General features: G+C 40.7%; 1 protein-coding gene across 9 annotated transcripts in view; it reads left to right on the top strand.

Annotated features, from left to right (window-relative positions):
- The first annotated feature begins 10,263 nt into the window (after positions 1-10,263).
- The window catches only part of cspg5a (chondroitin sulfate proteoglycan 5a), a 59,635-nt gene continuing 42,402 nt past the window's right edge, over positions 10,264-27,496 (top strand). For 7 of the 9 annotated variants that reach the window (XM_019364534.2, XM_005455141.3, XM_019364533.2 and 4 more), the window contains exon 1: positions 10,265-10,817. In XM_019364534.2, coding sequence (XP_019220079.1) covers positions 10,721-10,817 — 97 coding nt within the window. In that variant the 5' untranslated portion in view covers positions 10,265-10,720. Of the gene's footprint in view, positions 10,818-27,496 lie in introns of all 9 variants that reach the window. The other 2 variants (XM_005455139.3, XM_005455142.3) reach the window with 1 other exon arrangement.

The following is a 27,496-nucleotide window of genomic DNA, read 5'->3' as shown; positions in this document are numbered from 1 at the left end:
CCTCTCCAAACTCCTCCCACACTCGAGTTTTCGTTTCAGTCGCTGCCTGTGCCTGTGGAACACAGTGCACTAAACATACACAGTGCACTGTGTATGTGCTCTCGTGTTGAGCAGCGTTCCGCTTGGCCTGTCGGTACCTATCAGCTGTCTCCGAAGTCCCACAGGCTAACCAAGCACGATAAGACTCCTTCTTCAGCCTAGTGGCTCCCTTCATCACCTTGCGACCGCAGCTCAGTGAAGTGGCTTTGGCAATGGAGGTGCAGGTCTGGTGATACGATTACAAAATTGATCATCAAATCACTGAATCGCTACCGTATCGCAGTGGAGGGGTTTGTGTGTCCCAGGGATCCAACGGGCTATGTTGTCTGGGGGCTTTTGCCCTCTGGTAGGGTCTCCCATGGCAAATTGGTCCTGGGTGAGGGACCAGACAAAGAGCAATTCAGAAGAGAGAAGAAGAGTAGAACATCAAGGGAACAGTTCACCCTGCCTGGGATAGGGTACCGGGGCCCCGCCCTGGAACTAGGCCTGGGGAGGGTGCCTGAGGGCCGGGCCTTAGTCCTTGAGGCCCGGCCGGGCACAGCCCGAAAAAGGGACATGGGCACATCATCCTGCAGGCCCACCACCTGCAGGAGGCGCCGTAGGAGTTGGGTGCATTGTGTGCCGGGCGGCAGCCATCAGCGGAGGCCCTGGCGGACTGATCCCCAGCTACCAAGGCTAGAGTACACTGACTAAATATATTGATAATGCAAACCACATAATTGTCTATTATTCATTTGGTCATGCTGTTTTCACAGCTGACATTTGACTGCTGTATCTGCATGCTTAAAAGGGCATAAATGTTGTGCCTGTGTGTGCACTGTGTATGTGCCAATAAGTGTCTGTGAGTATCATAAAAAATGGAGAAGGGTAAAGTAGGCCAGCTGTTCGCAGCACTACAGGAGCTGGTGGAGTGAAGGAGTGATACAAAGACTGCACCCTTCCCTTCCTCTCTTTCTCATCTTTTGTCTCCTCCCCCAAAGCCATTGTTTCACTATAGTCCTTTATCTGACTTTTACACAGATGTAGTCAGTGATGAGAACTGAAAACTGCAATGTTGTTTGAAAGCATGGCGTGATGGTGATGACTTGAGTCATGATTTAAACCACGATGTACAGATGAGGAATTATTCCTGTTAAATGAATGATTCAGTTCACTCTGCATTAATTTTATTGCTACAGTCATTGTAATGATTGAAATAGACCTGCAGCAGGTTAGGGTTATTAAGGACAGAAATGTCAGTGTACTAACAAGTAAAGTGAGCGTGTTGAGAAGACGGATATGGATGGAGTGCTTTAAGGAGGTGATGAATGAAGAAAATGAGGGAAAGTTAGTGAATTGGAAGGCGGTTGGCCTAGATAACATGCCTGTGGAGGTATGAAGATGTCAAGGAGAGAGGACAGTGATGTGCAGGGCTGTAGTAACCACAGAGGGATACATCTGAGGAGACATACCTTGAAGATATGGGGAAGAGTTGGGAAGCTAGGTTAAGAGGAGAGGTGATGGTCAGTAAGCAGCAGTATGGTTTCATGCAGAGACAGAGTCAATGTTTGAGAGTGATACTGGGGAAGTATAGCGAAGGTCAGAAGGAGCATCACTATGTCTTCTAGAGAAAGCCTATAATAGACTGTCAAGAGAGGAACTGCGGTACTGCAGGTGTGTGGTAGGAGTGACAGATGGGTTCAAGGTGGCCATGAGGGGTCAGCTCTGAAGCCCTTCTTATTTGGTGATGGACAGGTTAACAAATAAGGCCAGGCAGGAGTCTCTGTGGACTATGTTGTTTGCAACAACATATGTGAGAGTAGGGAGCAGGTGGACAAGAGTCTGGAGAGGTAATAGGTGTAGCAGTGAAGATGCAAAAAATTGAGGTAGTGAAGGTGGATGAGTTTCCATACCTTGGGTCAACCATCCAAAACAACAGACAGTGTTTACCAGAGGAAAGAAGAGAGTGCAGGCAGGGTGACGTGGGTGAAGATGAGCGTCGGAGTAATTTGTGACAGAAGGACAGAAGAATGAAAGCTGAGGTTTACGGATATGACAGTGGTGTACAGTGACTTTTACAGAAAGGCAAACAGAGATTCACTGGTTTCACTGAGTTGCACAGGGCTCTGTTTTGAGCACAATAACCTTTGCTCTATACATGCTTTCCTTAGGTAACGTCATTAAAAAACACAAAACCTAAATTTTTATTGTTCTGCAAACAGGTATAATCATCTGTGAAGCCAGATGATAAAGATCCGTTAAACTGGCATACAGGCCTGGGTGACCTATAATTTCCTACTTCTAAATTCAAACAAAACTGAAGTTAAGTTTTCATACTTGGCCCTTGAAGAAACATGGTGTCAAACCAGATACTTACTTGGATGGCATTACCCTGGTCTCCAGCAGCACTGTGAAGCCTCTTAGAGTCATTTATAATTCATTATTATTGGGTTGTTCTGTAAGTTCACTGAAAAGACTTCAGTTTGTCCAAAACACTGCAGTGAGAGTACTGATAGGGAAGGGAGAGATAATATTTCTCCCATATTTTGACTTGTCTTTATTGGCTTCCTTTAAAATCTAAATTTCAGCTTAAAATCTTTATACTCACCACAAAACATTGTATAACCAGGTCCCATCATATTGTAAAGACCTCATAGTATTATATTAGATATCATATTAGCACCTATCCTATCAGTAGAACACTTTGCTCTCAGACTGCAAGCTTTCTGAGAGTTTCCAAAAGTAGAATGGGAGACATAGCCTTCAGATGTCAGACCCGTCTCCTGTGGAACGAGCTCCCAGTTTACGGCTAGATCAGGTGACCCTGAAGCCTCTCTTAGTTAAGCTTCTGTAACTTCAGGCCTACTGTGGAACTTCCTGTGATCCACAGCATTTCTTCTTCCAACACTGACCTCGTTCAATTTTACAGAAAGGGGATTTTTGTACTCTAGACTCAATAAGAGTTTAAATTGCACATTAGATTTTGATTGGCTTTTGCCTAAGTTAACAGTTTAAATGAAGTTATATTACATACAGATGGCATGTCACTGACATTGTGACATCTGGAATGGGCCCCAGTCCTCTTGTGACTCAAACAAACAGCTGCATGGATTTTCTTATCATTTCTGCCTAATAGTGTTATAGTTCTTAGTGGGTCTTATTAACAAATGAAAACAAATCATTTAAACTGAGCTTTTGTTTGGTTGGTTCTTTTTCCTCTCTGCCACCTCTCTGTACTTTCTGGCGAGCATCTCGCTCTCACTCTGGAACTACTCGATCTGTGGTGACTGGCCCCACCAACCTGCCAAGTATTTGTTATGCTGTTTGCCATCTCTCTACATTCTTTTCTCTATCCTCGCTTTTCCCTAACCTTTAGTCAGAGCACATGGCTGTTCTCACTGAGCCTGGTTCTGCTGGAGGTTTCTTCCTGATAAATTGGTTGATATTTATGCCCAGTTGTCAAGTACTTGCTCACAGGAGATTGTTGGTTTCTCTATATAATTTTGTTAAGGTGAGTGAGATAAGTGTTTATATTTTATTAATTTGCAGTACGTAATTCAAATTTAACTGAAATGAATGAGTGTATGTGGCTACAAATGAAACAACAGCTGTTGGATGATCGTGACTCGGACAGAAGTGATGTACATCAAATTTTAATTTGCACAGAGCTTCCAAGTTCCTGTGTTCACCACAAATGTAACATCTTTTCACTGAGATAGATTTAGTTTTTTCAGATGTTGAGAGCATGTTGAAATGCTGGACATGAGTCAGGTGGATTTCCTGTAGAAGAAACCTGCTGTATTCTCTCCCTGTGAAGCAAATCCACTCAATACTGCACCTGAAGCCTGTACTATGAAGCAGGATTTGGGCTTATCTGGATAACTTCAGGGTTAACCCTGGGTTGTCGGTATTATGAAGGGAGTTCACTTCTTATTGGGGTCCATCACCATGGTAACTTGTCCTGCTGACCTAACGTGCTCCGAAGCAGGCTAAGTTCGAGATCAACAGGTATGAAATCACTGCCTACTGACAGTCAGTTCACAGGAAAACAGTGCCACCATTCCTGGAAGATGCCTCAGACCTCTGTGCAAAGATGACATTTAAAGATGACAACACCACACCTTTCATGTAATTTTCTTTATTGGATTTAATGTAAAACAGGAAACACAATTCCACTAACCTTCAAATCGACAAAAACTAAAGAATTGCTCCAAATACTGGTGGAAAACATGTTTACAACTGAAGGTTTTAAGAAACCATGCATTGCATTATCACCATCAGCTGCAGTTCATCTGAAAAACGGTCAAATGAGTCAGGGTCATGTCGAAGTGCTAAAACAGCTAACATGGGTTAGCTGCGTCCATAAACTATACAGCAACATCACACAGACAGCCTCTAATGAGTGCTAAGTGCTTATAAAACACATTTTCATTCACCAAAACTGGAGCACAAATTTCTTGGATGTTTTTTCCTCACAGCAAGCCTTAATATTTATCAGATAATCCTATGAAAATGCTCCAAAAGGCAACAAAACTATAAACATGCGTGAGAAGTGGAAATACTAAACGTCAGGTTGGAATTAGAAGGACTACAATTTCTCCCACATGGGGAGAGATGATCCAAGTTTTTTTGACAGGAATGATTTCAATATATTTTCACGAAGAATAAGTGAATGAAAATGTGAAGATGGGCGAGAACCGCCACCTGGAGATAGACATTGCTGCTGTAGCATACAAACAGGAAACAAAATGTTCTGTTCGTTTTTTGAACACAAGGCTATTCTGTCAGCCACGCTGTTCTGTTAAAAATAAAGTATCAAAAGATACAGCACACAACTAATTATTGTTAGGTTTCAAGTACTGTGTACTCATAACAATACGTGGTAAATTTGGGACTTTGTGAGATAAGCCTTTTTAAAATGTATCTATCTGGCTGAAGGTCTTTTGCGGTGTTCTGTTGGTGCAGCTCATTCCATAATGGGATGCTCTGTGGATATAGTGGAGGTGTGGGGAGAGAGAAGAGCTCTCTCTCTCTGTCTTCACTGAGGAAGAATGCCTCCCTCCCCCTGCATGAAACTGGCAGCACTGGACAGCTCCTTCAGTGACCGGATGCTCCACATACCGAGTTCAAAGGAGCAACGCTGCACGTCTTTTCCTCCTACTGCTGTCACATTGTTCAAACACTACTGTTCCCTAAACCCCCCTGAAATATGTACAGTATTTGTTTATGTTTTAATATGTACAAAAACAGTCACATTGTATCATTTGTGTTTTTAATGTGCAAAACTCATACAAGTTAAATCTGCAAGTATATCAAACACAGTAATTATTCCTCATCTTTGGGACCATGAATTATTTTTTTTAGGATATAGGCAAGAAAAAGAAAGAGCATCAACTCCAAAAGGACTGACTTGCAAAATCTGTAACAATAAGTCAGGAAACAGCAACTTATTTTCACATGTACACCAAGCAGCATTCTCATGGCTTCAAGACCAGATTCTGCTCTCATCACCCTTTGAGACTGGATATAATTTACGCTGCATGTATGGAGATATAGGTCATACAATAACCCCAGGTCTGCAATTACTCACAAGACTGCTGTGGCGTTTGTTTCAGGAAGCTCCAGTTGTTTGGAACACCACCAGTAAGCAGTTTGATTTATGGGTCACAACTACATCTACCTTGTGCAGATGCTGACTTAAACTGGCAGGGTATGTGTCCCCCCACAAGGCCCCAGCACAGTCTTTTTCATACGTGTCCTAAAATGATTTCTGTCTTTGTTATTATGGGCCAGAATTATGGACCAGCCAGTCATCCAAAAGTGTATATTTTCCTCTTTTATTTCAAAATTTTGAGGATGTTGTTCTTGGCTGGAACTTCTAGATAAGGAAATGACACTGCAGCAGGGAAATGTGAAAATCGTTGTTTGTTCAACTTTATTAGAAATGATTTTCATTATTCTGCTTGCACTGTGACAACAGAGCAAGTGGAGGATGGAGGAAAACAAGAGTGGGTGATGAAGACTGTAATGCTCAGGATGGCATATCATTTATTATTCCATCAGAGGTGCTGAGCCGGGGGGGTGAACGGGGGTGGGGGTGGAGGCTTCTTTTGTTTCAGGGGTTGAACGAGAGATTAAATGGGCCTAATCTGTGTGTTGATGAGCACCGTTTCCTGTTTAATAACACAGAAGCGCCCGGACTGTCATAACAACAGCACGTGACCCTGATACGTACACGATAGTATAAAGCATTGACCCTAAAACGGTGGAAAATGCCACACGTCCAGACAGAATTAGGCTGATGTTCATGTGTACTTCCCAATCTGTGTGCTTGTTTACAGTGAACATGAAGGTTATCCTGTTCTAACAGAAGACATCAGACCTTACTATCGATTCACATTTTGTTTGCTGCTGCCAAGAAACTGTTGGTGTTTCTGTGATACCAGTTCTTGTACATTTGAACACATTTAATCATGTAAACAAGTAGCCTGTTGACTAGAAATTCAACAACAATTTTAGCGATCAATTAAACTTTCATGAATAGCCGGGTTTCTGACCGATACAAAAGAGAATTTAAGTCACCACCATTTAATATTTTTAATTTAAATATTACATTTAAAAAATTAAATTATATTTTTAATCCTAATTTCATGAACATTCTCCTTTCACAGCAGATTTATGGCATTACGCTTTATGAACTTGCCATGTTTACTTGGGCAGCTTTATCTCAGTGTTTTTTCTACACACCGGTCTAGACTTAAATGATGCATACAATACACTGAGAACATTTTGAGTGCCCAGAGTAAGAATCCTCTTGTCTTATTGACTTTTTGTTCCTCGAGTGCTATCATGAGGTCGATCATTTGCTGTTTTGATTCAATTATCAAAACAACTCTTGGAAAGATTTCCATGAGATCTGGTGCCCAACAGTCAGCTGAAAGCCACGGCAAACCATGAAATAGTCACCAAACTCTGGTTTCTTGCTGTAGGGCTTTCTGTAGAATTTGTTCTATTTTGAGTGGTAATAGTGCTGTGTTGCAATTTCCTCAATGAAAAAAATTAAAGAAATAAGAAAAATGAAGCAGTACTCATCAGAGCAGTATAACACCTAATCCTTTTTGTTTCTTACTCTTACTTACCTTTCTATTAATTACTTCCTATTTAGATCTAAAAAAAAAAAAAAAAAAAAAAGAAGCTTAAAAGCTAAATTTCATCCCCAGTTCTACATATGACAGCTGTGCACTATAGCTGCTTTGCAATGACAGCATTCACTCTTGACCTGCTGATGCCATGTGTACCACAGGTGCTCGCCTACTTGACCTACATCTGCCAAAATGTGAATCTCTTCATTGTTGGTAATTTAAGGCTGTCTCTTCACAATGTAGAGAAAACAAAAATCTGTGAAATGTAACTCTTTAGTTTTCCTCCTTTGAGATTTGGTCCCGTTTAGGATTCATTCTAACTCAAACACTACATGTTCACCATAGGCCATAACTGATATTTTGCAAACATTATCCTGCTAAATTATAGACATGATACCCACGAAACACCAGCATGCTTAGACTGTTAGTGTGGAAATCTTGCTTTGCACACCTTAGTTCTCCTTTATTGCATCTTCCAAAATCATTAGTTTATAAAAATGATGAATTTCGGACCAATAATTCAGCCTGCCAACTGACAGCATTAATACAAACAGCTGAATGAGATGAAGAAAACACTGGTGAAAAGGCAAATAAACCAGTTTATTAGATTTGGGAGATTTTCCGCTTTGGTGAAAGATTTTTCTGAAATGCACCAGAAATGAATTTTCATACCAGATAGGGCAACTTTTGTTATTTCTTCTCTGTCCAGCATTGCTGTCAGTGGCATCACACAGTGGAATAGATAAACCAGTCGCCCAGAAAATCAGATGAAAGCTGAAATGAAGAGAAAGGTCAGCAGTGTGGATGCATTATTGTTGTGGTCATGAGTACACTGAAGCTTCTGTGGGTCATTGCAGGAGGGGGAAAGAGAGAGGGAGATGAAGAGTATTTTGGTTGAGGATAGGTCTTTGTTACATGCTGGATCTGTAATATTTTATATTATTTAAATCAAAGCCACCAAGTTGTCCTCGTGACCCACTTTTCACAATTCACTGCACACATTTTCTATTCTGCTAAACATTCAGTAAAAAATCCAAAAATCTGCCATTGCTGCTGCTTTCAAATGCACAGATGCACATAAGCAGCCAAGTAGAGTTACAAGAACACACACATATATGTATAAATATAAATACACATGCACACACAAGCACAAAACACCTCCTGTTGCCCAGCCTCACTCTCTTCCTTTATGCTGTTTTTGTGTGGAAGAATGCCCACGACCCCCACCACGATCATTACCCCCAAGGCCCTTGGGCATTCATCACCATGTGCATCCCCCTCTTTTCACCGCAGACCCCCCCATCCCTCCTCTAGGCCTACTCCCCCTCTTTTGTTTGATTCTCTGTGTCACACCATCAAACAAAGCTAGTTGTTTTGACTGCACTACACTTTTTTTAACATGATCTCAAACTACCTCATTCTCTCTGAGACATAAGCAGCGAACAAAGGAAAGTAAAGCTCCTTCGATAGTGACTGATCTCCTTCATCGGAAAAAAAGTGGCCAGAGTGAAGAGTGCACTCCTATTGAGATCCAGCATGATCAGATGAATAGCAAATGACCGCAACCTGTGGGAAAGGGTTGGAAGGAGGGTGGAGGTGATGAAAAGTTTAGAAAAAGGAAAATGGGAATGGAAGAGTGATGGATGAGGAAAACTTTGACTCTCGGAGAAGAAGTGAGAAGTCTTGGGATGCAGGTGGAAAATCGAAGAAAATGTTTATTGAAGGAAAAGGAGGCTTTGAATTATGCTGGATGATTAATCGGTGAAGAAGAGGAGGGAAACTTTCTTAAAGAATGAGAATAAAAGGTTTAGGAAGAATGGGAAAGGTTTTTGGAAAAATGAAGAATGAGATATATTCTGCAATAAATAAATGAATTAATGTATGTCTAATGAGTCAGAGGAAGAAGGACAAAAAACAAAGGCATTAAGAAGAGGGGGTGATGAAGAGAGGTGAATGAAACAGTATGGAAAGAATAAACCATCTTTAATCAACAATGGGAAGACAACATTCCATGTTGACCTTAAAAATGAGTGAAATGAGGTGGAAAATTTGGGAGAGGAAGAAAAGAGTCACCCAGAAAAGGATTCATGTGTTTCTAGAAAAAAGGGGAAAGGGCAAGTGTCTTAGGATGAGGAAGTAGAGAAAGAAGTTCAAAATGAATGGAGAAAGGAGGAGGGAATGTGTTTTCAAAGAGGATGGATTTAGAAAGAATAGGCACAAAGACAAGAAGTCTGAAGAAGAGGAAGCTGCCAGGATGAAAACATTTGAAAAAAAAAAAGCTTGAGGAAAGTGTAGCGCATCAGATTTATGTGGTCTGTGGGAGATTCAGCAGTACTGGGAATGGTTGGCGTGTTAGTGGGAGATGCTTAGGCAACAAAAGACCAGCATCAGGTGTAGTAGGCCTCTTTGCTCAGTGAAGGAGACTGATTCAGCACAGTCCTCCAAGCTAAATGTGTGCAGTAAATGTATCATCGGTTAGTGAGTTACTACAGCTGATTAGCTGATAACTTGGGGATGGATGCTTCCCCTAGACACTAATGTCAAAGCACTTTTTTAGAAATCATAAACTAAAACTGTAGCTCCCTGGGCTGTGTGAACTTCAATTTATGTCAAGCACAGATTATTATCCACTAGCGTTTTAACTGTTTTGTACTTTTAACATATATCTTGCTCTGTTCTGTTTGTATTTTAAGTTGGTTTTTTTTTTTGACTTAGTGAGGAGGAAAATAATGCAAGAGAAGATTATAAGGATGGCAGCAATAATGGACAAAAAGTAGAGGTTTAGGGTCTGGAAAGGGGGCGAAATGGAATATGAGGGAAGGGAAGGATGGAGACCTTTTTCTGCCAATTAAAAGAAGCTGAAGGAAGAATATTGTAGGAGATGTATGCATGGGGGAAGACAAAATGTTTCATGGATAAGCAAGGTGGATAAAAGGGCTTTGGTGATAGAAAAAGTAGGGGAAAGTTTTAGGAAACCGGAGGATGAGGGGAGTAGGAGTAGGGAGACTTCAAGGGAAAATGAACGAGGGAGGGAAGGGAGGAGGGATGAGGATGGGGGCGTAGGGAAGAAGAGGAGGGGGGCATCACCGGCCCTTTTTTCTCCTCCCCAGATGATGAGAAGGCTGCCGAGCGCACTGCACACCGCCGTGCGTTTGTTCCCTTCTCAGTCACAAAGTGCCCAAAGCACCAATCCGTTCCGAGCCAAGCCGAGCCACGGCGTGCGTCTACTCCCCCAAAAGTAACCCCCGCCTCCACCACCACCAACACCCCACCACCGCCGTCTCCGACCGCCGCTTTTTGGCGATGGAGCCGTAACCAGCCTCACTGCGTTGAACAAGCGAGTGAAAGAGCGGAGAAGATACGCGGAGACAGCTGAGACCAAGCGGCTATGGAGGAGAAGCGCGGGGAGGCTGGAGTCTAGACCGCACGCAAATCAGCAGCTCCACTTGTCCGGATTACTTTTTGCAACCTCCACCGAACTCTCTTGTTATTAACAGTATAACACAAAGGATTCTCTCTTCTTTCGTCTGACCATCAAAGCCTATCATTCTACAGCAAGGATGCAGGAGAAGCAAGCGATCTTTTGCACGGGATGCTGGAGACTAACGCTGCTGTCGTGCGTCCTGGCTCTGCACTTGATCCCGTTGTCTGTCCGCGGTAAGAAACTGCCCTTCACTGTCCAGTTTAATCACCTCAAAATGTTTTATTCCTTGATTTTTCTTTCTTTCTTTTTATTTTTTTTAATGTCTTGCTGCTGCAGCAAGTCCCCTCTGTGGATTCAGGGTACCTTAACACACTCCCACAGGGCAGCCAGAAAGGAGGTCAGTGAGGCTCTGATTGTAGGTTAGGCAACACTTCACACTCAATTGATATTAATAGACTACAGTTAGGTGCCATTATTAATAAGGTTTTATTGGTCATTTTCTAATCAATGCAATCTGAAATAAATCTGATTTCGGAGGATGCGTCGTCGAAAATGGGCTATATGTTAAATAAATATATACATTTTATTGACAGTAAAACAGCTGTCACCTGGACATCACGCTGTAGGGCTTCCTGTGCAATTTTGCGTGAATCTTTAAATTTTAGGAGAGAAAATGTCCTGATTAGGTCACCGAAAGCTCACCATTGAACACAGGTCCCAGTGGGGATGTTATAGAGGTGCTACGAGAAACAAAAATGGCATAAAACTGAATCAGGTCAGGATAAACGCACGAGTCGGCAATTTAAGTCCTCATGAATATATTATGGAGACACCAGAGGAGGCAACAACTGGGTCAATATAAACCCATGTGACACGGACACGGCGCAAGAGGGGGTGTTAAGACATAAGTTAAAATATTACCGTGAGTGTGTGGAAGGGCTTATATGGGGATGTCATAGGAGTATACGACTATATGTTCTCAGTGTTCAGTGTTGCAAGCACTGTAAGTCATTTTGCAGCAGGGGAGGGTTTAAAAACCGTTTAACTCGCTCCAGCATTAAAGGCATGCCGATGCACCGACACGGCGGCATTTTGGACGTCAATCACCGACAAATCAACTCAGTAAATCATCACTTTGAGCACTGCGATCACACATTAAGCAGCAGCAGGAACATTTTTGGGAGAATTTAGAGATTTGTGGCAGTGACAGCATCCAGTCGACGCAGTAAACCGGTTCCCTGGAGGCGCACTGGCACTACAGCGACACAAAGGCGAGGATTAGGGCCGGGGGGGACCTGATGAATAATTCATGAAGGGATCTGAACGGACATTCTGATACACAGAGAGGAAGGGGGAAAAAGCATTAAAAAAAGACAAGAAAGCTCTCTGCCTGTGTGTGTGTGTGTGTGTGTGTGTGTGTGTGTGTGTGTGTCTCTTTGTCTGAGATTCATTGCGCACGGCCGAGCTACATTACTGTCAGATTAATAATGCAGGAGCGTGCACGAGATGGAATCAGTCTGGCGTTATAATCTAATATAATCTGGCTGATTCCTTTCATAACGCTCGCTGAAATTCATGGAGTGTGATTGTGAGGTTAAAGCCATATATTTTCTTGTCCGCGTGTTTAATACTGAGCAAAATCCATAAATGTGTCTGGAAGCTTTCTACACATTCAGCAGCAGCCGAACAAAAATAATGATTTAACCCTCCGACCAAATTATGTCATTTCATTCAGCAGCCTTTGTTCCAGTTTCCCGCACTAATGTCATGGATGCAAGCAGGCTGTTTCTCCTGCTTTGTCACACTAAAGTGTGATGATGAAAACCATTTTTTAAAAGAATTTAAAAGTTTTTAAAACCTTACCAATGCAATGTAATGCACATTGATGATAGAGCTTTAGATTCATTTAAATGAATGTTTTTTTTAAACGTATTTATCCCAAGCAAAGTTATATGTGGGGATTAATAATGCTGCAAGGCCTTCTAGGAAGACTGGAACTATTTCTCCCTATAAGTTAAAAACATTCAACTACATGCATCTGTAAAATACTTCATTGTGGAAATTATTTGCAGGAACTATTTCTAATCTGGGTGCAGTAACTCAGTGGTGTCTTTGCTGTATGCACATTTTTCAGAATATTAAGCAGTTCCATTAAAGGTGTGTATTAATATTGCATCACGACTCCATCTTAAATCTTTTTGTCAATATTAATCACCAGTTATTGCAGTGGAATCATTAAAAAAATCTCCTCACAGCTACACTACCATCTGTTTTCGAGTATAGGGGCAGCACTGCTTTGAGCTAAACATGATCAACACATGTATTCTTTCCCACATTCACCATATTAGTTTAGCATCAGATGCTAATGAGCTAATGATTCAACCTCTTAAGTCCTCGAATGTCAGGAAGAAAATGCAATTCGTTCAGCAGCTGTTGTTCATCATCAGCTTTGTGGGTCAAGCTAAGAATTTTAGGGTAATAAAATACAGTTTGATCACCTTAAACTCAACTTGAGTACCAATAACTCATTTAGGGTTCTTTTGTCCACACTATAGCAGGCATTTGGTGTCAGCTCAACCTTAAGTGGATGGATAACAAAAAGAGGTCAGCTGATGTGGTGCAGACGACATAAAACAACCTTGGGCTAACAGTCCTTCCCCCTCCTCCTTCTCCATCCACACATACACGCACAGCATCATCAGCATCATCACATCTTCTCGCTTCACCGGTGAATAAGGAGGCAGCAGCTTGCCCCACATCTGTGACTGATGCTCAGACGACCAAGGCCAACTGTGCTGAGCTGATGACAACTGACCAGAAAACGGTCACTCATTTCCTGTCGTCTTTTTCTCCGGTGGCCATTTGCAATCCTCCTCCCTCTGTGTGTTTAACACTTTTATGCCGCCGTCTCTCCCGTCGTCCCATCCCCTATGAGCATTTCAGGTGGTTGATATGTGATGGATGGCATAACGGGGTCCAGCTCTTGTTTCTGTAATGAAACTCATGAATCTACGCAGCCTTTCCTCATCTTATGCTCTCCCTTCATCTCCCCCCTCCTCTCTCAGTGTCTCTTCTCTTCTGGCCTGCTGACACATATCTGCATGTTGACAGATTATCTTTGATGTGCACTGGGTTAATCTTCAAGCCAAATCCTCCCTCCATGACTCCACTAACCCAGTCCAGCCTCTTTATTGTAAAAAGCAAGCAACACAAAATTTACTCCATCTATGCTCTGGTTATTGGTGAACAATGGCTTTGCACTCGCTCATCCTCCACCTTTTGGTCTCCATGGAAACCACACACATCCACTGAACAGTGTGTTCATATCACGGCCATAATGTGCGATCGCGCTTTGAATTCCATTAAGTTCAAAATGTTGGTTGGATTTTTGGCTAATGCTTACATTTCTTGCCAAGTCTGGTGGTTCTCCGCCTACTGACCATGCATGCATGTGTGTGTCTGTGTCCAAAGCCACTCTCAATGGACGTAGTCTTTCATTACCAGCTCTAATTTGTAGATGTTATCATCATTTGTACTGTCTATTCATTATTTCTGGATAATGATTTCATACTCTGCGTAGTGTAGATTTCCAGTGGAGCCAATTTAGTATTGGCTTCAGAAACAATAGTGTCTAAACTCATATCTGAACAGCACATAGAAGCAGTCTTCATCTCTTTATGCCACCTTGCAGCTCATATACAGTTAGTTAGCCTTGCTGTTACATGTTCAGAGTTTGCATATGCACTCCAGGTTTTATAAGAAAGCACAGAAAGTGATGTGAATTTAAGTATTGCATCATATCTTCCATCTGAGCATGCGTGTGTCATGGACATGCAGAGCAGCCAGGATTAATGGCTGACGTTTCCAAAACGCTGCAGTTGTGTATAAAGAGCAGAGTTCAGGAAGCAATTAGCAGTCTTGTTAGTAAAGTGACAGAAAATGAAAGGACAGCAGTGATATCCATTTTGTCTTCCATGAATCAGAACAAGGAGTCTGTGATGCAACACTCTGAAGATGTTTTCTTTCTTAAAATTACTCATTTTCAACTTCTTCTTTCAGCTGATCCCTTTGTGAGGTAACCCGAGCAGATCATTTTCCTCTATTGTATATTTTATGCCCGATGCAGCCCTCCTCATTTATCCAGACTGAAGGAGTACCAGGGCTTGTGACTTCACTGTTGCTGCATTATTTCCTGTAATGCACTTAGTCGCTTTATTTTGATGCTTTAGCAAAAGTGACACAAAAAGCTTTAACATATTAAAAACATGGATTGCATATTGCATTGGATGTGATGCATATCATTAACAATACTAGATGGCTTTTAATGCTCTGTATGAGACTCATATCAGTTCATATAAAGGTCACATCCCTCTGCACACACTCATAAACTGGGCTGTACATTAGATCTAGTTATCTGGTATTCCAGTTTTTAATCCAAACATAACTGATGCTTGTTTATTAGATCAGCTCTCTGTCATTTTTGATGTGCTGCTCCCTCTTCCCCCTACAAAAACCACATCTCCATTTCCACCAATCACATTATATTAACTCCTCCACTGCTAGCTGTTTTTGTGGGGCCATCAAAGCCCCAGCTTCTTACTTATTTGCAACATAACCAAATGTTTGAAAAGTTTCAGTTGGATTTCAGGGCCAACTATAACACAGAGTTGACCCTGCTAAAAGTATTACGACGATCTGCTCCTGTCAGCTGATTTAAGGTGAGCTGAAATCAAAGCAACATCCCCTGGTAGTATGAAGCATACATGTCCCAGTGACCAACAGTGATGATATTCCATAGATCTGAATTTCAGTGGCTGACATGAGGGCACAGATGGATATTTGATTAAATGTGTATTCAGCACAAAGTGAATCTGCCCACAGTATACGATATAAGTCAAGCAGTAAGTCATGCAACTTTTATGTTAACTTTTGAAGCTGTGCACTTTTGTAGTATTTTAAAGGAACTGTTTTGCTACTTTTAGCATTTTTTCATTCTTACTTACTCTTTGGTGGTGTGTGAAAATAATACAAAGTTGCATCCCAGGTATAGGAAGTGTAATATGAATACAGTTATACATGTTATGACTTACGTATAAAGCATTATCATGTCATTGCATAAAGTTTATTTAGTATTATTATTATTTTTATGAATAGTCTTACAAAACAAATTTGACAAACAAGTTACAATAGCAGTTATTCTTTGTTAGCAGTGTTGAAGCTGAACCACTATAAAAAAGATTGAGCGTTTGTGCTCCAAACGTGGATCAGTGATGGCTATTATGTGCTTCATCCCAGATAAATCTGTTTGTTAGGAACCTATATGATCCTAATCTTACCTGAAATATCCTCACACCTGGATCTGCCCGCAAATCACCGCTAGCATACGCAGGTGGCCACGGGCTTGACCCGACCAGCTGCTGTCCAGGCTCTATTGGCATTGCTGTGTGTGTGCAGACAGACTGTGTGTGTGTGTAATTTGTCGAAAAGTAGCAATGCCCTGTGAAAAAGGACAAAAAGTCTAAAATGTGTGTTGTATGTTGTAGGCAAAGTTGTACCAGTTTGTTTATGGTTTCATCACGACACAAGCATAATTTGTTAAGTTAATAAAACTAAATGTCAGATTTTGCTAATTGAGGTCACAAGTGAATAATGTCCTTAAAAGCAGACACTGAGCCAAATGGAGCAGCAAGCTATGAAAATAGAACACAAAGTATGTTGAGTTATTTTATGTGAACTTCCACTGAGTGTTTTCATTATGCATAGTAAAGAAATTATAAATAGATTCAGAAACTGTTGTGTATCTCTGTAAGGGCAGTCAGTCCCATATTTCTAAAAGTTCTTGTGTTTATTTGAGAAAAGTTGTGGCTTTTTAAAAATTGAAGAACAGCAATGCTGCAAGAAAAACTCTTTAACATGAAGATAAATGCAGAGTGCGATACTAGAACTCTTATTGAATGTAATCACATTTATTCACTGATGGTAGTTGTGTGGATGCCAGGCATTTTTTGCAATATTTTTTGCCCATTTCTGCCATATTATCAGTGGCGTCACTGATTTTCCTTGCCGGGATGACCTGTGTTTTAGCTCAGTGAGATGAGCATCCGTTCTCAGACTGGGAGGCCCGGGTTCAAATCCCGCTTATGGCAACATTTCTTTCAGTTAACAGTTAAACTTTTTTAACTCTTTTCAACACAAATGTCAGCTTTTTCACCCCCTTTCAGCAAAATTTTCAGTTTTTTCACCACTTTTCAGCACAAATCCCAGCTTTTTCAGCTGTTTTCAGCAAAAACCTCTTTTCAGCAGAATTCTGAAAAGAGTTCTGCAGAACTCTTTTCAGAATTCTGCAGAAATTCTGCTGATTGAACTCTTTTCAGCAGAATTTTCAGAATTTTCACCTCTTATCAGCACAAATCTCAGCTGTTTTCAGAAAAAACCTCTTTTGAGCAGAAATTCTGCTGATTCACCTCTGTTCTCCAGAATTGTCATCCTTTTCACCTCTTATCAGCACAATTCTCAGCAGCTTCTGCTCATTTCAGCAGAATTGTCAGTCTCTCCACCTCTTCTTTCGGAGAATGAGTTTGGCTCAGTGAGATGAGTAGCCGCATTGAGACCAGGAGGGTCAGGTTCAAATCCTGCTAAGGGCAACATTTTTTTTTCACCACTTTTCAGCAAAAGTTCTCCGTCTTTACCCCTTTTCAGTAGAATTTTTTGCTTTTCACCACTTCTAAGCAAAAATCTCTCCTTCTTCACATGTTTTCAGCAGAATTTTCAGTTTCTTCACCACCATACAACTTTTTGCACCTTTTCAGCTTTTTCAGCTTTTCAGCAGACAGCTTCAGCGTTAAGGCATCCACACAGCATTTTCGCAGGAAATGCAAATTTTTCTAGTTTAAATGGTTTCACTGGTTGGAGTGTGATTGAACGTGCACATTTACTGCATCAGTTCCACACATTTGGTGCGATGATTAGTGTGAATGCTTGTAAAAGCATTCACAGTATTGTTCTTCTAATCTTTATTATTATTATTATATATTCCGTACGTTTTTGTGCATCTAACTCCTTCAAAACCGTTCAACTTAGAAAAACCATTCAAACACCGTTAGATTCCTCTTCTTTTGGACATGACTGCTTCTACTTTTCTCATTTATAACATTTATATTTTTAAAATTATTCAACTTTTTTCAACAAAAATTTCCCATGTATTTCAATGGGGAGACCCTTCAAATTCTCCTTCAACTTAGTCCTCTTAAAACTGTATCTACTTTCATATACATTGACGTAGAGCCACCATTCAAACTTTAAAACGAAGACAAGACATTCAACTATTCAACTTGTATTTATCTTTTCAATATCTATTATACTTTTTCTTCAGTTCCAGTTTAAGTTTCATGATGTTTTTTCAGCCGTTTCAGAGTTTATAATGGGTGTGTATGGGACGGAATGTTGGGGCTAGAGTGAGACAGCTCAACTGCTAGAGTGAGAGGAGCAAAAAAATTCATCTTAAAATATTTTTTAAAACTGCTGCTGTGTCCACGGTGTTTGGTCTACAGGTATGATTTTACCCTCAAAACGTAGCCATCGCTGTCCTCTTTCATCCAATGTGTTTACTATTGTACTAGGTGTTATGGTTCTTTCATAAATGTCACCCATGCACAGCCTCCTCCCTCCAACTCCTCCATAGACTCTAATGTTAAAATGGCTCAGAAGGTTCGTTTGAAAACCAGAAGTACAGGCTGTCTTTACACTGTCACCACGTCCATATAATAAACTCCACAAGCATGAAAACTGAGAATTAGGTAGACTGGACATTGCTGTCGCTCACGGTGAAAGAATTTTGTCAATAGGACCTGTACTTTTCATTTGGGAGCGATTTGTTTCGACCTGACTTTTCTGTTCATTTTAAGCAGCAAAAGTGAGGTGCATGTCTGTGCGCGTGTGTATGGAGCCAGTGGGTGCAGTCACTATAGCAACCAGGCTCACACCTGCCTGCCTGCCTAACGAGCTCTCTCTCACTCTGCCAAGATTCATCTTAAACACTTCTCTTTCAACTGCTGCTGTGTCCACAGTGTTTGCTCTACAGCCATCATTTTACCCTCAAAACGAAGCCATCGTTGTTCTCTTTCCAACAGCATGTCTTTCAAAGCTCAGAGATGTAAACCTTTAAAAGTGTGTGGATCCAAGTGGAGGGATTACACTTTAGTCATTCAGTGATTCAAAGAATATGAACTTTTAATATTCATTCAGATGTTTTCTGACTCTAAATTTTCTGTTCTCATTTCTTAGGTTTTCCAAATTTTAATTTAAAAACTTTTCAGCTATTTTCCAACTTCTTTTGTGTGAACATCAGCTTTCAAAAGTTCTGCACTTTTGTTTTCAGGTTAAAAACTCTGTATTTTCCAGCTCATTCAACATTTTTATTTTTAACTTAAAATTCAGCAATTAATTCATTTCAGTGCATACATTCAGATTCAAGCATTCACACTGCAGTTTCTTCAGAAAATGCACTTTCTAGTTTAATTTGTTCTTGTAGACAAAATCACCAAAGTGACAGCGGAGTTATTTTTGCCTTACTTATTAAGACGCCCAGTCTCAGTGCTGTCGCATTTAAATAAACCACCCACCTCTGCACTTGGAACAGCTGTTCCTCAGTGTCGCTCATATTATTGTTTCAAACAAGAGCTCAGAAAGTGAGTCCACAAGTGCAGCAGAATTAACAGAGTCCACCTACACTCTCCGTTCCTTGTTCCACAACCTGTGAATTACAGCCCACATCTGACATTTCTCCTTCCAGGCCGGTGGTGTTCATTGACGTCTGTTTTTTGCGTGTAATGTTTATTTGTATCAGTACAAGTACAGTATGTAATGTAAATTAATGCAATAGTCACCTGCATTCATAGCTAAAACACTGCACTGTTTGAAGTACCAAACATAGGTTGGGTTTACAAAGAGGAACATGGGAAAAATATTCTTACATAGCTTTGAAGCTTTAAAAATTGCCACAGAATAATGAGAAGAATTAAACTGATATGCTTTGATATGGTGAAACTGGTAATCTTGCAACAGATAAAAACTGCAAAAACTCACCTGTGTCATAAGTGTCCCTCTATCTTCATTTTTTTCCCCTTTATGTCGTCATCCTTGTGCCCAGGTGTTTTTGCTGCAGCTCTGACTCACAGGTGTGATTGTTGTCAGTGACCGTCCTCGGCAGCGATCCTCCACAGTTTTTTTCTTTTCTTTTCTTTTTTGACTAAAGAGAGTCATGAAAATCCTTGACAAAGTTTCATGAGCAGTTTGACAGTCACGGGGTGCCTCTGTCCTTTCTCCCCCCTCAAAGACAAAATGATACAGGATGTGCGCTTTTTTTTCTTTGCAGTGCTGAGTTGGCGCTCTCAAACTCTGCATACCCTTGAACATTAATTTACATGTTTCTGTCTTTATGCAGGTTGTGTGTGCGTGAGGCGAAAGGTGAAAAATGTATGAAAGATGAATCAGATCTTTTTTCGCTTGTGTGTAGGCTTGCACCTGTCTCTTTGTGTTACCAGTACTACAGAGTAGCAGCTTTCTACTGTCTATCTCTCTTAAAATGTATTTGTTTTTAATGTGTTATGTAGGTGCTAGACTGTCTGTCTGAGAGCGTGTCCTTGGTGATGCGAGTCACTGAGTTCATGCTCGTGCACCAGCTCTCCTCTCCTTGGCTGGCTGTGCGCGTTCCCGCCTCTACTGCAGGCTGTCATATTAACATTCAGTCCGCCCATCACACACCACTGTGAGCGTATACACAGACACACACACACCTGTCATGGCTACCAACCAGGTTCAGGAAAAGACATAATTATACAGCTGGGTTTATTTAGTTTACATAATGTTTTTTTTTCCTATTGTGTGATGTTTGCTTCACAGTTTACAGTCAAATTTGCATGACAGAGTAAACTCTAGTATCACAAAAGGCAGGCAGGCAATTAGTCTTTATCACCGATCAAGTACATTAAGTGATAGGACATTGAATTAATTGTTTAATCAGAGTTAATCTTAACAAAACTAATTTCAGGCTTTGGGAAATTGTCATGGTAACATGACAAAAACATTTTAAATCCAGTATTTCTGACACTAATGAGCACGGAATCTGCAGCACCAGAGTCTTATATTAGGTATGGGTCCTAATAGCAGTAACTGCTGATCTGTGTACATCATGCATGCAGCAGCATTCTGGTTCATGCAAAATAAACAGGTTTGCCTTTTGTAATAACTATGAGGGGAGTAGGCTGGGGTGGATGGATGGGTCAAAACATCAGTTTTTTGATGTTTATTCATCATCTTCTGCAAGCTGGTAAACCCAGATCCAATTTAACTCCTAAAGTTATATATTTAAATATTTCCCAAGCTTTTCAAAACAGACTATCTAGCATTTGCATGGAGTTCTTGCTATGATTGACTACGTGTTTGGACTATTGAAAGATGTTTATTGTTATCCCATTATTTTAAAAATACAAAAGTCATACCATCTATGTCCACTGTGAACGCGCATCTTTAAACAGAGACGATGGCCTACGACACCAACTGTCTGCCATCTATAATCCAGTTTTGAGATCCCTTCCCAGACACCTTAACGCCCACTCACATCCTGGGCCTTTTTAACTCATGAAAAAACATGATAGGGTGGGGCTAGGTTTCACAATAAGTTGACCCGAAACCTTGGCTGATTGCGACCTACACCCGTTTTCACACCTTGGCTCATGTGATTAGGTAGAGGATGAGTAAGGGGTCCATTGTCCCTCTTGGGGGGACACTCCCATAGGACTAAAGTCTGGGACTCTCCACCATTTGACCTTACAACTGAAGAAGCTTCTCGGATGAGACGTGAAACTTCTTCAAGCAACTTAAACAAGTCCAGACACTTTTCTTTCCAGGCTCCTTAGACTACGATGACCTGGGTGACTGAGAACCTTCACAGACAAAAGTCATACCTTTGATGACTTTTGTTTAAATATAAGAACTTTCCATCAAGACACATTTTATTGACACATAAACAAACTTAACCAGATCATTGTCATTTAAAAAAAACACTTCAGTTTTTGAAATATATGTAAGGGTTTTGAAAGGTAGAGACAAAGGACAAAAGATAAGAAAAATTCCTGTTTGTGTCATTTTAATGGCAGCTACAATCTGAGTAAGTTGACTTTGAGTTAGTTAATGTCAGAACAGTTTGAATCATTTTCTTGTCTCTTTTGTCAGTACCAATGATTTTGTGTGATCTTTGCTTAATTCACACTTTTTTAATAGCAGAAGAGCATGATGCTATATGTTGAACACAATGCTATTTGCTATTTGACCTGAAATTTCTACAAGCTTTGAAAAAATTGTCCTTTTAGAGAAGCGTTCTGGTCATTCTCTCTCTCTTTTAAACTATGAGATACAAAACATAATACTTGACCCCAATTTATAAGAAACTTGTTGGGTGTGGGCAAGTGAGACAGTCCGAGTGAGCTGGTTGTAGTGGGAGCTAAAGTTGATCTGGCTGCAATCTTTATAATGACATTTTTTGTAGTCTCCATGGGGAAGCGGAGGGCGTGTTGCTTCAAGTGTTTGACCATTTTTCAATACTAGTGACAGAAACAAGGTCCACATACAACATCTAGCTACTCCTTGTACAATGGTAACAAATTACTAGCAGACTGAAATCATCTACTCATTGCTCAAGGCACCTAAATGCAGCTGCCTAAAATGATGCAGCAGATAAGCTTGTTATACTGAGTTCCCGCTCACCATTTACAAATTAATACCAAAAGATTTGGCATTCAAATTTCAGATGAGGGTGTTGAGTGCGCTGTTGCACTCTCATAAACCCATATTTTTTGCAGCAGAGGAGGAAAACAAACTGTGTAACTTTAGATGCAATATGCACATATGCAGTGTGCATGCACTTGTACAAAATTGCAGCTGTCACTGAAATGAAAAGAGGTGGAGGAAAAGCTCATGTGTGAGCAAATGTGCACAAACCCCTGAGATCAACCTTCACAGACAAATGTTGTATTATTTGGTGCGCATGTGTGTGTGTTTGTCCATGAGCGTGTTAGTGTATGTTTTATGTGTATGTATGCCGTACTTGTTGGGTTTGGAGCACCACATCAACCCTAGAGAGGCTGAGACTGTATCCATGGCAACACATCCTTCCTCCATCCCACCACCTGTAGAATCAGAAATGAAAGGATTTATACGACGGAAGGGAAAAAAGGCAGCGTCAGACTGGAAAAGAGAAATCAGAGTGTGAAAAGAGAGAGAAAATTAAGAGATGGTGATAGAGAGGAAGAATTGCACGAATGAAAGGGAAAGTGAAAGAGGAAGGGATGACATGATGAGTAATATTTATGATGTAAGATGTGGGGAGGTTAGGAGCATGTAAGGAGATGGCAGGTCAGAGAGAATAGGAAGGGAAATGGATGAGTGAAAAATAAGAGAGAGTGAAGAAAAACAGTTGCAGAGTGCAGAACGCTGCTTTATGTCGATATTAATGAGCAGCACGAGTAAAGATAAAGAGGCCCTGTGTCCCATTCGTTAGAACGAGTGTGGGAATGGGATAAGAGATGAGGAATGTGTCTGTGGCTCTCATGTGGTTCAGGTATTTGAAGCTGGGATCAATGAGAATGAGTTAAAGAGGCTCTCAGTCACTCTGTTTCATCACCATTCACTGGGCTTCACTGGTCTCTTCTGTGGTCGCTTCTGTGCCAGCACCTATATAAACCTTCACAAAATCATCTCGTTTGTGTGAATAACATCCAGTCACTACTAGAAAATACCAAAGTCCTGTTTTTTGTCTTTTAATGCAATAAGTTCTATTTGCGGAAGTCAAATAAAGGGCCATAAACAGACAACAGATGATCCAACGGACTGCTTGAAGATCCAGAAAAAATTAAATAGATATTCACTTTTTAGTCACACAACTATTAGTCAGTCATAGCTACTTTAACAGAGTCCAGGAATGGGAATATGGAGTACTAATACCCTCATTTGAGAGACAGTGCTCTTCCCACTAGCACCATGTGACGCACATGTAATTATTCACCTTTAGTACACTTTAAAGAGATGCTGATCTTTTCAGGATTTCTCTTTTTCAATACAATTTGCATGATTTGTGCACTTTTTGCAGGGATCCTCCCCTCGTAGATATTTTTTATCTGCCCACCACATCTAACCCAACTCCACAGCACTTTATAAACTGATAAATAAATTAACACTGCCTCCAATTTTCCTTTTCTTTTTTCTTGGCAGAGCAAGTGATTACAGATAATCTGTTACATGCTTTCAAATTTTAAGGTTATACTGTAATGTAGACAGACCAAAACACCATCATGGGCAGTTTAGCACCACAGTGTTTAAACGGAAGCTTACAAGCCTTTCAATGTCATCTGTCCACTGTCCAACCTTTCCCCTTCAAAGTCCAGTCTGGGTCACCAAAGTGACTGGCGGACCCTAACTGTCACTATCAATCAACTTCTTCTTTACAGTCTGTCAAAGCCAGTCGGAGTCCCCTAGGTCTGTGGGTGGTTTAGTGGCTTCCTCTCTCCAAATTGATCTGGGTTAAACAAAGGGCGAAGCCTGAGGGTCGGCAGCTCGCCAGCACAGGCTAACAGCACTTGGCCTTGAGGCGCCATCACCCCCTAACAATCAGTCTGATGCGCACACACACACTAAAGCCAAACTCTCTCTTCTCATTATGACCATCCACACCCTTCACTGGAGGAGCTGGAAGCCACCCCAATTACCAGTGGGCTGTGCTGGCAGAGAGACAGCACAGACACATACACACTCAAATTCACAACTATAAACAGATTCACAGACATGCAGCGTGAGGCGTCGTCTTGCGTAATGCTGTTTAATTGTCTCATTTGAAGTGGGAGGGAAACAAACAAAGGCTCTTTTATTTTGGTGGTTTCTCATTTGGGCCTCAACTGGTGTGTCTCAGACCCTGACTGAGTCCAAAATCCTGTACTGATGCTCTCTGACTGAGCCTTGCAGCTTAGGTTAACCAGTTTTGTGGCATTACTCGAGTATAAGGCCGTTCAGTTAAGTTCTTCTTTTTAATGCAAACCCTACTGTATTATAGAGTAAACTATTTTGAGCAGGGGCAAAAGGTTGGACTTTTGAAAACTAACTTCCAAAACAGTCTCTGCTAAAATGCAAAAAAAAAAAAAAAAAAAAAAAATCCCCATGTTACCAGCTCATGAACTCATGAATCCCACTTTTGATTTAAAAATAGGATGCCACAATTTTCAGCTTAATACCAAAGTTCAAATGTCAGCCACATTTTAGAGGTGTGATTCACAGATGAATGGATACTGTAAAACAGCAGACCTTTTGTAAAAGCCAGAGGTCTCGGGTTTATTTTGAACATTTTGATTGCAGCAGAAACGATCTCATATTCCAATTTAGTATCTGCTCTAAACCTTTGACGATCTCTATGATGTACCCTGCTCGGCTGATTTGTGGGTGAATTTATTTCTTTTGCGTACTTTGAAAACTTTCCATTTATTCGTGGTGAGGTTGAACATTTCTTAATCCTAGAAAGTACAGGGTGCAAAGCCACACCATCAAAAGGTCCAAGCAACAAATGGTGAGTTTTGAATGTGCAATAAAAGGACTGAAGATCTTACAAGTGATATGATTAAAAGCAGTAGAACATCTATTAAACTGACTGTGTGATGAGACTGTTCGTGGCTGCTTTGAAGTGTTATGGAAATTCTGTTTTTAGTTTTTGTTTTGTTGGAGGTTGAGCTTCTACAGTCTACTTATTTCGGTGGACTTATTTTTTCAACCATTTTTAAAACTTCACCAATGATTGAGATGCAATGTTGCTGTTCATCGGTGAATCATAATGAGACCTGACTCAGCATCATTCGTTTTTAATGACACATACACAGACTGGGTTATCGCAGCCCACAGGTAAACAGCTCTGTACAGCATTCACATAAACTTTGGTCCTTTTGTTCTTAAGTTTCCTCTTATGTTCTGAAGGTATGAACATAAACAATGAAACGCTTATGTATGAGTCTTAGACAAGGCAATAAGTCATAGCCTGATTATATCATTTATTAATTTCCTGTTGTGGATATCGTGCACATTAACAATACTAAAGTATTTCAGGTGACTTATACCACCATTGAATAGCAAATATTTATTCTGTATAAATTGTGAATTTTCTACATTACCTGCAGCACATTAGAATAACTGTGGGATAAACATGCCGTGTGCCGATGTGATGCAGAACTTACTTTCTCGGGCTGTCACAGATGCAGCTCCTTAACCAGCTGTCTGTCAAACGGTTCCTCCTCGTTAATCCAATTAAGCTAATGAGCCATTGAAAGGGAGACAATTGGACTTAACTGGAGCCTGGTCCACAGATGCACAGTGAGGATTCTGGCACATTGACACCACTGTGGTCTCAAACAGCAGACCGCATGAGTTCTGTCTGCAGAAGTTAATGTATATAAACAAGTTTGAGTGCGCTAACTTGTAGATTAGCCTTCTGTACTCAGCATCTAGCAGTTGGAATGTGGGCTCAAAGTTATCTTTCATATGTAGAGGAACACGTCTTCAAGTAGTTTTAAAGCAACTACAGTTTTAAAGCAGCAGCTCTACTCTTCTTTTGAGCATTTTTTCATTGGTGATACAGTATAAGAAACTTTGTAGCTGTGCCTTACTCATTTTAATTACTGTAGGCGGGTTGCACAACATTTCATATGTAGAGATGTAAGAAAAAATATACTGAATAATGCAGAGTCAGTCAGTAAAGTGCATCAACTGTCAGTAAAGCGAGTGCACATCCACATTGCGCTGTAGAGATGCAAACTGCTGGTGAAACGTTCACTGTGCAGAGTAGAGAAAAGGCTTTAAGTTAGAGGTTTGGCTCTTGTAGAGTCGCTTAGTGGATATCAGCATACTGGCTACACGAGATCTGTGTAAAGTTACCCCAAAAGATTGTGAGGAGAGCTGATTTAAACATCTACTTTGTGTAAAGAACTGAAAATATAAGAAAAACTGTCATATAAAAAAATGTTAACTAACCTAACTCATTTCTTTTTTTGAATCCTAAAATTCAGACTTATACTGTGTCTCATTGTGCTTGTAACAGTGACGGAAAAAGATCTATTCTATTCTATTCTACTAAAAGCCGTCAAATGACAAGCTCCAAAAAATTTTGATATTTTTATCCAAAATGAAACTGGCACGACGCCACCCTCAGCTTCAGTAATTTTTGTGCTCCACCCATCCTCAATTTTTATCCAGAATGAGGCATTTCTGGCTCATAAACAGCTGCCAAGAATGAAGCAATGTTAAGATCCAGTTTCCGTAATGTCCTGTCATTACTCATATCTCACAACAGAATTATGTCAGCGCTGTTTTACATCCCGTATGGTAACAAAGTGACAAGTCATTAGAGATGTTTGTCCTAAAGGCTCGGTCATGCCTGTCACGGCTCCTTGCAATTACTGTCGGTGAAAGCCTACGACAAATCAACCCTGCTAATTCAACATGTTTGTGGAGACCTGAATACTTTGGTTGTGTACTTATGATACTGCAAAGCATTGACAGTACAGTTGAATACAGCTGAATATTAAATGTGGAACTAGAAACTAAGGTGTACGTATTCTCCCAAAAACATGTCACACCCTGGATCTGATCTGATCATAGTAGTTCAACCTCTTGGAGACTTAATGCACTTTTGTGTAAGTTGAATGGTACCAATTGCAGATGCTGTCAAGCATGCACACACCAACGGTCTTTAAGCACTGCCTGTTGAACCAGAAGCATACTGTAATATTATCCAGCAGAAACAGAGTTAGATTTAAGGTGACTGACAGCTGACAGTACAGAGTGGATAGGAGATCTTTGCAGTGTACTTTTTCCCCCTTGGCTA

Source organism: Oreochromis niloticus, linkage group LG11 (genome assembly GCF_001858045.2).
Source record: "Oreochromis niloticus isolate F11D_XX linkage group LG11, O_niloticus_UMD_NMBU, whole genome shotgun sequence".
Lineage (NCBI taxonomy): Eukaryota > Metazoa > Chordata > Actinopteri > Cichliformes > Cichlidae > Oreochromis > Oreochromis niloticus.
Note: the sequence above shows the minus strand (reverse complement) of the source record. Positions and strands in the feature narration are given on the sequence as shown.